Here is a 12309-nt window from a genome sequence, read left to right as displayed (position 1 = left end):
AGTTCCATAATGACTTTTTTCCTCCATAACTCGAGAACGGAATCCTACACTCCAGCCAGCTAGAGAACTAGTAGATAGCGCCACTATGAGCCACTATTCACATGGGTCCAGCCACGGAATGTGGAGGATTTGGCATAAACCAATCACCAGCCATTCGCTGATGGTAAGTCGATTCTGTCATCTCCAAATGTGAAGAACAATTTTTAAACCGCCAATAGTGAAAACCAGAGAACGTTTCCCTAGTAGAGGCAGCCTGAATGCAATCTAGATAGGTCTGTTTTTTTCGTGTTTTTTTTTTTTTTTTTTACTTTTTGTAATTTACTCTTGGACTATATGGAACTCTCAGAAAGACACATGCTATAGGATAATAATAAGCATTACTCAAAAATTTCTGAATGAATAGAAAAAAATCAATATCCATTAAGACTGTATTTTCTCTGTCATACTTCAAGCCTGACAAAAAGGAGACTGTAGGAGTAAAGATAACAATCTCCCAAAGACACAGGACCAAACTCCACACTGCAGAACTAGACCACAAAAAATGTTTCTTTTGTCAGAAGTGGAATTAAACTAAGGACTCAAATTATCTGCTTTCTAGTATCTCACCAATTTTTTCATCATCTGCCCAGCTTTCCCAGTTCATACTTCTTAATGTGCAATCCAGAGCATCTCAAAACATCTTTTTCCTGCTCCTGCTACTGTTCTGTTCATTCTGAAAAGGTACAAATAATTCTAGCATGTACTTTCGTCCAAATTTGGTTAAAAGAACCTGTACTGTTTCTAGTCATTATACATAAAAACAACCAACTGATCTTCAACACACCTTCAGTCATAAAAATGTACTTCATCCTAAATGTGGGTACTCTGTAATCACTATGTATGAGGAAACAAGAATGCACCATCTATCAGTATCATATATGAGAAATGCAATAATGGCTGAATTAGCTTTGACTTGAAAACAATAAATGATACAATCACGATTTTAGAACGTGTTATTCTTAAATGTAATTCGGTAGTGAAACACCATGTTCTAAAGGGTATTTATAGCAATACAGCAAATAACATTAAGTAATTCACAATATTCAGTATCTAACTGATGAATAATTATTGCTAAGACTACCCTGCATTTTTTATCAGGTATATGTTTATAATTGTGTCCATCATAATTTTTAGATTATACTGGAATAGCTACTCATAGAAATTTTTCAGTGCTAACACAAAAGGAAGACTTATAAAAATGCACACAAATGTTCTGCATTTTAACAGTAAGAAGCTATAACTTGAATGCATTCAGACCTGTAGCAGGCTGTTGCTGCTGTGTAAGAGTTGCAGCCATGGCAACGGCTGCCGCGTTTGGCATGTTGCTGAAAGGGGTGGGTCCAGTAGTAACTCTGGGTGCGTTCTGCCACTTCTTGGCTTCTGCTCGCCTGGCTTCGAACACATCTACAGCATCTCCCAAGAACATTTTCCTGTAGCCAAGGTACTGTTCTTTTAGCACCTAAGGGAAAGAAAAAAGAAAAGGTTAATCAATCAAGTTCTGTGTTGAATCTGGTAATACGGGAATAATCTAAGTAGGAAATAAGAAGATCAAAGACATTGCCAGTGCTATACATTCCCCCTAAAGGGTAAATCAAAGTGCTATTAATGCATGGAATGCGAAGTGATGCATGCAAGCTCTAACGCTCTCTTGAGTATTTTCTTCCCTAATTTTGTCATGTCTTTACAATAAACTGCCTAAAACATTCTGGCTCCATGAGGCCTCTTTAAAACGAGTTAGCTAGTAACATCTAAAATTCCATTTTCAATATTCTAGTTTTTCACGATTGCTGCCCCCTCCAACATCCAACCTCTTGATAACTTTTAGATGCAAAAAGCTGAAAACATGTACTACATATGTATGTGCTAAATGCCTTCTTTAAAAGGCCTGGGTGACACGTGTTAAAATAAGTGACTTCAGCAGAGACAGCTTGGAGGGTTTAAAAAGGGTTTTCACTTTATCAATATTGTTTGACTATTTTACCATGAGAATGACTCATGTTGAGCTTGCATAACCAAACGAGGAGGGGGAGTGAGTTTATAATTTCAGAGTAAGAAAGAAAAATTACCACGTACATCAAGAGGGCTCGTTCACCCAATGCAGCATCTGCTTTAAGGCCATTAACTCACATTAGAATTATTAGATACTTTCACTAAGGGTTTAATCAAATTTTGATCAGTTTTAAACAACTTTTTAAAAAGATATAGGATTTTCAGATTTCCTACCATTCTCAGCAGTAATGTCTTTTTGGTCGTAACAGGTAGAACACTTAGCAATCTTACTGCTATTTATAGTATTTAAAAGTTATCATCCCCTTTTGTGTGGATGTCAGTATTTGATGTTCTGGTTCCAGACTTTCCTACCTCTTTAATGTACTGAAGCAGGCCTGCCAAGAACTGAAAACTGGGGAAAATGCAGTCAGAAGTAGAGTATGTGATGTCAGAAGAATGAGTTTTATTAGAAGTGATCTCCCCCTAATCCATCCTCTTCTCTCTGTGTAATTATATGAATATAGCCATACAATGTTTGGCATTAGTAGTCCATCAATTTGTTCTGCTTCAGATACTGGAAAATAATCACCTGCCTTAGAGACTTGAAAGACAATTGGTTTAAGGAGAGAAAAGAAAAAAAGAACAGCTATCAGCCTTGATTTATATAGTTAATTGATAAAATGTCCAGTTTTGTTAATGTCCTTGGGGCCTGGCTGGCTCAGGTAGTTTAAACCTGCTTCAGCAGATTATCTCATGAAAAACAATACAAAAGGAACAAAAATTAAAAACCGACCTCCTGTGAGATTTCTGTAAGTAAATGAAGCTAGAAATTATACTTTGGTCACTAAATGCAACTGAAAATAAATGGCAAATCTGATCATGGAACATTCTTTGGTTCCTGGGAATGTATATTACAATGTACATTACTAAAAAACAAAAGGAAAGAAAGAAAAAAAGAAAGAGAGAGAGAGAAAGAGAGAGAGAGAGAGAGAGAGAGAAAGAAAGAAAGAAAGAAAGAAAGAAAGAAAGAAAGAAAGAAAGAAAGAAAGAAAGAAAGAAAAAAGGAAGAAAAGAAAGAAAGAAAAAGAAATAATACCAGTAATACCAGAGAGGAGAAACTGCCATTGAAAAAGCATGTATACTTACAAATGACATGTCTGGAATTTGCTTTAAAATGTTCCAGGGGGAAAAAGCATCCCTGGGTGGGAAACTGACAAAGCAAGGCAGGATCCTGATAATGGGTGAAGTGGAGAGTGGGTACCTGGCATTCATTACAACAGTGCCCTTCTTTTTGTGTGTCTATTTGAAAACTTTCATAATAAAAATTAAGGAAAAAAAAAACTGTACAACACAGACTTCAAAGTACCAACAGAGAATCATCTTTAGTACTTTAATAAACTAATTTCAAGAAAATTCAATAAAAATTCCTCCTTTAAAACTATTTTAAAAATCTGGTTTAGAATTTTAAATATATTAAAGCAAAAGCTCCAAAGCATGCTCATTTCAAAACTGGTATAATTTATGGGGCGCCTGGGTAGCTCAGTTGGTTAAGCATCCAACTTTGGCTCAGGTCATGATCTTGCAGTTCGTGGGTTTGAACCCCACATTGGGCTCTGTGCTGACAGCTCGGAGCCTGGAGCCTGTTTCAGATTCTTTGTCTCCCTCTTTCTCAGCCCTTCCCCCTGCTAACACTGTCTCTGTTTCTCTCTCTCTCTCTCTCAAATAAACATTAAAAATAAAATTAAAAAAAAAAAATAAGACCTATGTAAAATTAAAGCAGCACAAAATATTTTTGCTACTAAGAATGTTTCTTTTCTGTAGTGCTGCTACTAGTTTAAAGACATGGAAACAACCTAACTGTCCAACAAATAGGATGGGTTAAGGAAACTACGCATATATATATATATATATATATAAATATATATATATATATATACTGAAATCCTATGTAACTACTAAAAATGATATTGAAGAAATATGTATATCAACGCAGAAAATTGTTTACAATATACTACTGAAAAAAGTTAAGATAGCTGATTGCATAGAACACTTGGATCTTTTTGAAAAAACAATAGATATTATCTGTGATTGTATCTGAGCATGATTGTGGATTGTTTTAGTTTTAGTCTTCTTCACTTATATGTAATTTTAATTATTCCTATAATTAGCATGAATGCTTCTGCTCCGCAAATGAATACTTCACTTGGGTCTAGATATACATACGTGAACTGGTAATGAAAACTTACCTTTACATTCTCATGAATAGACTGAAGTTGTGCAGCTAAAGCTACAAATGTTTGATAAATTTTCTGCATAGCCATTGACAAATCTATAAAAGAAAGTTATATTATCACACAAATATACGTGTAACATAATCAGTATTATTTTTCTATGACTTGAGTGCAGTTTTTGGTACTAAAAGTGTAGGAGGCACAAGACCACATCAATATTTCCATGACTGAGAGAAGAGAGCACAGCGAGTTGACTGAGAGCCGGGTGTCTGAATCAGTCATCAGGGGGAGGGGAGAAGGCCCTGAAACTTCTGCCTTGGTCAGCATAATAACAGTTCATAATAAAGCATTTTCTATTTATGGAGAATAAATATCTAATAGAAGCCTTAAGGAAATTGTATAGCAGCTCAAGACAACTACTAGCAGTTATGTAGAATATTATGTGACAACACCTTAACCTCTCTCTCTTACTAAAAAACAGTGCTATCAAAAAAAAAAAAAAAATCACCACAGAAAGCATGTTACCTTGAGGGGTTATATGTGAGTTATTTGCTTGTGTGGCAAGATGGTTTTCTAGCTCTTCAATCTGCTGTCTGTACTGCTGAAGCTGTACCTCAAACTGCTGAACCAAGATTCTGAAGTAGCTATACAAAAACATTTACAAAGTCAGATCAAAGTGTTAAAAATGCTATTTTCTTTGCATTAAAATAACCAGTAAATAAATATATGCCCCCATTTAAGTAGGGCCTTCGACTTAGTCTGAGGACATAAGGATATGGCATAGATATTACTGAAACCAGAACCAAAACTTGTGAGTTATCAAGGTATCAAAAATAGATCATGAAATTACTCCAATCATGATTGGAGTAATAGATTACTCCATCATAGATTACTCCAATCATGAAATATCCCAATTAAGAGACAATCTACAAAATAACTTTCTATGCTTTAAAAGTATCAACGTTATGAAAGACAAAGACTGAATAACTGTTACAGACTGGGAGAGATGAAGGAGAAATGAATGAATGAGAAGTGAATGGGAACCTGGAATAGAAAAAGTACATTAGTGGAAAACAGGATACTGGAAGAAAAAAATGCACATTAGTGGAAAAGTCAGTAAAATTCAAATAAGTTGTTGCTTGATTAGTAACACCACACCTATGTTAATTTCCTATTCTTGATAATTATACTGTGGTTACACAGTATTTTAACATTAAGGGAAGAAAGGTAAGGGATATAAGGAAATTCTCTGTACTATCATTTTTGGAAATTTTCTGTAAGTCTAAATAAGTTCAAAAAAGTTTTTTTAAAAAGTGCAACTGTCAACCAGATTTTACAAGTACTTACAGTTCTTATATTTATAATCTGAAAACACTATAGTGTCTACGGAAAGCATGTAATTACTGCTACTATGCTGCTAAATTTAACCAAAGAATGCCAGATAAATAAAAGGGACCTTGAATAGTATACAAAGCGTTCTGTATGTAATTCTGTAAGAAATGGGCAACTACGAAAGCTTTTTGCAATGGAAAATGATACAATTCACCCCATTTCAAAACCAGCTCTGATGGCAGCATGAAGAATAAGAAGGATAAACTACTAGAAGTCCAGTGAGGAACACAGCCCATGCTAATCTGAATAAGATAATCAGAGTATCACTGTCCTTGTTAACATGTCCTGATTTTGATCACTGAACTGTGGTTATGTAACAGAATGTTCTTACGTTTAAGCAATACACACTGAAGTACTTTAGCATGATGGGCATCTGTCTGCAAAGAACTCAAACTGTTCAGGGGGAAAATATGTATATATATTAGAGAGAGCAGGGAACAAAACAAACATAGTAAAAATATTAACATATAAGGAATCTCGATAAAAGATACATGGGAATTCTTTGTTTCCTTCTTGAACTCTTCTCTAAGTCTGAAATTATGTCACCATCAAAAGTTAAAAGAAAAAAGGGGTGAGAAACTAGGAGTCAGACCTCCACCACTCCTCATGCCTCGGGCCCCTCATCTCAAAGACTGGGATAGTGACAGCTGTAGAGGTTTTGTGGAAAATGAGATAAAGTACGTCAAGTGCTAAGTGCACTGCTTGGCCTATGGTAAGCATCTGATAAATATTAGCTATCATTAGCTCTAGCAACATGAAAGAATATAAAGAAACAAGATAGATATCACTCGGCAACTAGACAGACACACCTCCTGGGTGAGAAGATTGCAGGTGGATGTTTTTTATTTTAACTCATCTACATTTTCTAACTGCTCTTTCTGATGATTTATTACCTGGGTGAATAAAGCTATGAAACAAGGGTTAAACTACTTCTAGAATGCCCTGTTTAAGAAAGGGATTATCATAAAATTATATTTAAATTAAAAAGTCCTTGTTGGTAAAAATATCTACTACCTGCAATATTTAATACAGTGGAAAAGACCATAACATACAAATAAAGTATAACTGCATAACACTGGTTAAAAGCTCAGATCTTAGCCATCACTTACCCTTCGATAAAATGAAGATAATGAACTGCCTTCTTAGGGTTATTGTGAGAATTAAAAGGAGAAATCCATGTCAAGTGCTTATTAACCCAGGCTTGCTACATAGTAAACTACAAATTCTTGGCCTATATATTGTACTGTTTTGCTTTCCTAAAGTGAGAAAATCCAGTAACTTACTCGGCGGGAGCTGTGTTTTCATGTTGGAGTCCAGGTGGTGTTTTCTGGGTTCTTAAAGCTATTTCAGCATTCTTTAACTCCTAATAGATCAGAGGGAGGGAAAGAAAGACAGAAAGACAGAAAGAAAGACAGAAAGACAGAAAGAAAGATTAACCAGTTAAAAGCCAGGTTAAAAATACCAATGATCTCTGGACTGAAACTTCAAACAATGCCACTCTCATGCTCCGAGAACACGTCACATTTAACCTGTTTTACAAGTTGCCAAAACCTCTTTCCAAAGTATACTTTTAATGAAGGTTATGATAAATTTATAATGAGCTATGTATTTTAAGAACTACGGACTTCTATACAATCTGTGAAGTTAATTCACCCACAGCAAAAGACTCTGCTATTATTTAAAAATCTTTAAGGGGCACCTAGGTGGCTCAGTCTGTTAAACATCCAACTCTTGATTTTGGCTCAGGTCATGATCTCATGAACCATGAGATCAAGCCTCACATCCAGCTCTGGGCTGACCGTGCAGAACCTGCTTGGGATTCTCTCTCTTTCTGCCCCTCCCCTCCTCGTGCAAACATGCACACTCTTTCTCTCAAAATAAATAAACATTTTTTTAAAAGTGCCCTCTTGAGGCCTTTGTGCCTCAGTCATACCTTGTACCTAGAACATAGTACCGAACTGACTTAATTCACTCTTGCTAGTATATCATATGTATTTTGATCCCAACACTTCTGCTGAAGTGGTAAAACAGATCCTTAAAAATGTTCACTGACTCCACGGACTCAATGATATAACCGCAACAAAGCATTTGGCACCTACCCTACCCAAAAAGAAGTTTAACTACACTTCTTGTTTAAACTCTTGAGTTATGTACCCCCCAAAATGAAGTATTTAAAAGACTTTGCTTCCACAAGGTTCTGGTGTTTCCAACCACAACGCTGCTCCTCACCTCAGAATTGCTTTTATTTCCCCAAAAGGCTTTCTTTGAAGAAAAGGGTTTGGGGTTAAAGATTGAGAACTACTTCACTAAGGGAATCAGAATATTTTTTCAATAGATAATTCACTGAAGTGTGGGTAGAGCACTAACTGCCGTAAATTAGAAATAAAGTAAGTTTAGATCAAATTTCTTTGATATCACCTACAAAATTTTCTAAACCCAACTTAGAGGACTTTAGCCCTAAGGAAGCTTTCTTTGATTCATCCTCTTCTTCGTTTGCCACCTTTATATTCTACCCAAACTTTCATTATTTCATTTGCTCTTTTAGTCTTTTAGTGCCTTTCGGGTTGTGTTTTTATCTCTGAAAGACTATTAGCAAGTCTAGTACATAAAAAGTATTCCAAATATTTATGAATAGAATCATCTGGTACTAAAGTCACAACGGATCCCATTATAGCATTCACCTCTTTCTGAGTTGCCTCCTCTATTACTGTGTTAATGAACTTTTCCACAGAATTTATACAGTTTCATACATTTCACATATGAAATTTGTGACTTCATGTAATGTTTAATCAGAGTCTAATCATTCTCCACCAGAAGCATAACATTTTCTCCTAGATATGACATATACATACATATATATATATATATGTGTATATACATACACACACACACACACACACACACACACACGAGGAATAAGAGAAAGAAACATGGGAGAATATTTTATTTGTATTTAACCAATGTGTGTAGGCAACCAGGAAATCTGAAAGCAGACAACAAAGGCTTTGAATTCCTTTTAAACATCATAATTTAGAATAGCTACTTTAGTAACACATTTTCATTAAAAATATCACGAAAGTATTCTCCAATAGTTGACTTAAAGACTTAAAGGTAAGCACACACAAATTTCTAATTTTAAAATAAATAAGACCGGGGAATGTAATGTACAGCATGGTGACTACAGTTAATAATAATGTATTCTATATCTGCAAGTTGCTAAGAGAGTGGATCTTAAAAATTCTCATCTCAAGGGGGAAAGGTTTTTAGCTAAGCATGGTGGTAGATGTTAACTAGATTTGTTATGGCCATTTTGCAATAAAAATAAATACTGAATCATTATGTTGCACAGCTGAAACTAATGTAGTGTTATAGGTCGATCATATTTCAAACAAAAAAGACATATAAGCAACTTTAATATTTTTACTTAAAATATAAAAGTAAATCATCTACCATCATTCTTCCCCACCAAAATAGATAAGAACGATATATATATATATATACACACACAAAGTATGTATTTTTGTATATATTTAATATTTACAAAGCATGATACAGTTTTTATTTAATCACTGACAGACTTTTAAAAAACATTTTTCTGTCTAGCTTGTATAATGCAGCAACTTAGCCAGTGGTCACTCTTAGAAAGCAAACTAGTCAGGAGCATCAACTCTAGAGTTGGATTACCGGGGTCAGAAACCAAGCTCTTCCATTTATTAACAAAGCTCTCTGCCCACTGTCTTGTTTATATAAGGAAGATAAGAGTGCCTACCTCACAGAGCTGTCATGAAAACTAAACCGGACTAATTAATTGCTTAAAAAACCGCCTCATATGGGGCACCTGGGTGGCTCCGTTGGTTAAGCATCTGACTTTGGCTCAGATCATGATCTCATGGTTCATGGGTTCAAGCCCCGCATCAGGCTCCACACTGTGTAGAGCCTGCTAGGGATTCTCTCGCTCCCTCTCTCTCTGCCGCTCCCCTCCTCGTGCTCTCTCTCTCTCTCTCTCTCAATAATAAAAACTAAAAAACAAAAAAACACTGCCTCATACACAGCAAGCACGCGATACAAACTAGCAACTATTATTATTACAGCAATTTAAAACTGTACAAGCTATATGTAGTAAATCCTGATTTTATAAAAGACTGATTTCATTGAAAAAAACATGGCAAAACCAAACCCTACAGTAAAACGACTGTAAGTTCATTTACCTGAGCAGTTTCTATTTTCAACTTGTCAATATTGAGAGTGTTTCTCTGTAATCCACTGGAAGCTAGTGACAGAAGCTGCTTCAGAGCTTTAATATCTTCTTGTACTTTAAGCATTGCTTTTGAAGACATTCTACTAATTTCTTCTTGTACCTGTTTCTGTTCCTTCACAAATTTCCTAAAAAGATACATAAAACTAAATTGAAAAAAAAATACACCTTTGGTTTCTTATAGAAAAAAAGTACCCTTACAACAGGCTGGCCAGAGTCCTAGTGTTTTGAGAAGGAAATATTAAAAATTCAACTACAGTTCACATTCTTTTTTGAGAATGACAGTTAACAAAAATGTAAGTCCTGTTCTGCTTTCTCTGTAGTTTCTAAAAACATTAAAATTTTTACCCAAGTTAAAACGTTTAAGAAAAAGAGATGTTCCCCCTAAAATATATGCTAGCATTCTTCAAAATGACTTATCGAATTATGTTTGACACACTTACTGGAGATTTTCAACATCCTGGCAGATGACAGGAGGTAGATTTTCATCCTTCAGTGCTTTACTATCCCTGAGAAAAATGCCACAGATGTATTAAAGCCATTGAGGTAATAAAAAGCTGACGGCTGAGTTCCACTAGAGTATGTTAAGAGAGAAGCAAATAAAGCAAATATTCCCCATTTATACATTTCATGAATGATTTCAAAGCTCTTTATAAACAACTATAAATTTCTTGACCTTTAAAGTAACTTTAACAATTCACCTGACATAGAGAGATCTTTTCTAAAAAGACTGGCACCTATTATAAGTAAACATAAATGCATTTGACTAAATGTTTAAGAAAAAGATTTAGAAAATACAACAGATTAAATATTGAACTAAGTTCCCCCGGCTCAAAAATTCTACGACTGTCATTTCATTCAGTTAAAAAATATTAAAAAATTCTTTAAAGAGTCTACAAAACTTCTCAAAACGAGATGCTCCAAATATTTTACTTTATTTTATAATTTCAATTTGTTTTTCAATAAAATAAGACCTAGGAATAGCTTAAGGAAATCATACATGTGTAATGAGGAGAGGAATAAGTGAAATTTGGCATGCCATAATGTAATTACCAGTTACATTTCAGTCACAGATTTGCTACTAACTGCTTGCTATAACCTCTAGGCAAATCTCAGTCTCTTTCAGCTTCCTATTTATGTAATAGGGCTAAAATATACACAAGATGTTTCAGAGGCATGAACTTGATCATTTATTTACAAGTGTTTTATTTAATGTAAAAAGGAGGTGAGAAAATACAAGTGGTAGTAAAAATAATGATCTTCGAACATATGATGTATATGGAGGCTCTTCTCCCTCTTCATCATCATAAAATAAATGGTACTGGTGTAGTAACTTACATATAAAAGGTATGTTTAGATATAAAATTGGGCATAAAGTGTTCTAGAAAGAATTGGTTATAAGTTTTCCAAATGATTAAAACTTGAAGATTTGACCATCCCATAATCTTTCCAGAGCATAGGTTTATTATTTATTTTTGACAAAAACTGATTCAAAGAATTTTTCTTCTAAATGCCTATATGGTTTCATTTACTTCCAACTATACCATTTGCCTACTATTTAATAAATAAAACTCAATTAAAATATTTTAAAAGTTAGACTGTAAACTTACTCTGGTCTTGTTCCTGTTTTATCACCTAGAAAATTCAAGAAGCTTCATGTAAAAACAGGTCATTCAACAATGTCTTCCAAATAGAAGTTTCAATTTAATGCAAGCTAAGGTATATACAGAAACTGTTCAGCATTTCTTAGACTGCCTCTTAAACAGCATGTGAGGCCATGACGTGTCACCAACTTGAAACAGAGCACGTTATGGAGACATGTTTGTGTACATATAAACACAGTTATATAGCTGATTTGTATCTATCTCATTCAAGGGCCGAATCTTCCTCTTTCAACTGTCTTCCATGAAAAATATTCCGGCCTAGCAGTTTAACTCCTGAAAGTTTTACTTGACACTTTTTTAGATTAGAATATTAAAATATATCAGATGACCTGATCATCTCTAAATATTTTACAAAAGCAGCAAATTTTTTTAAAAATGAAGTCTTTAATGTGTGCAGATATAGCAACAACTTTCTCAATTACACCTACTTAGTAGTTATCATTAATAGCATGTATCTATATAAGCAGAAAAGTAAAAAAAGCTCCTTCAGCAAAATGCAGTGACTTACTTTCTGCTCTTCCAAAATTTGTCACTATAAAGACCCACTTATTAAAATTTTTTTTAACGTTTATTTATTATTGAGAGACAGAGACAGAGGGTGAGCAGGGGAGAGGCAGAGAGAGAGGGAGACACAGAATCTGAAGCAGGCTCCAGGCTCCAAGCTATCAGCACAGGGCCCGACACAGGGTTTGAACTCACAAACCACGAGATCATGACCTCAGCCGAAGATGGACGCCCA

At 34.7% G+C, this 12309-nt stretch overlaps 1 protein-coding gene across 1 annotated transcript in view; it reads right to left on the bottom strand.

Annotated features, from left to right (window-relative positions):
- The window catches only part of NUP58 (nucleoporin 58), a 39976-nt gene that overhangs the window by 9256 nt on the left and 18411 nt on the right, over nt 1-12309 (bottom strand). Inside the window, exons 6-12 of the mRNA XM_047077947.1 lie at nt 11517-11541; nt 10350-10415; nt 9860-10034; nt 6935-7014; nt 4785-4903; nt 4275-4357; nt 1297-1498 (exon numbers count right to left, since the gene is read on the bottom strand). Coding sequence (XP_046933903.1) covers nt 1297-1498; nt 4275-4357; nt 4785-4903; nt 6935-7014; nt 9860-10034; nt 10350-10415; nt 11517-11541 — 750 coding nt within the window. The remainder of the gene's footprint in view (nt 1-1296; nt 1499-4274; nt 4358-4784; nt 4904-6934; nt 7015-9859; nt 10035-10349; nt 10416-11516; nt 11542-12309) is intronic.

Source organism: Lynx rufus, unplaced genomic scaffold, assembly GCF_022079265.1.
Source record: "Lynx rufus isolate CCGP_SWC_20201006 ecotype Redwood Valley unplaced genomic scaffold, mLynRuf1.p SCAF_1, whole genome shotgun sequence".
Taxonomy (NCBI): Eukaryota; Metazoa; Chordata; class Mammalia; order Carnivora; family Felidae; genus Lynx; species Lynx rufus.
This window is presented reverse-complemented; position numbering and strand designations above follow the sequence as displayed.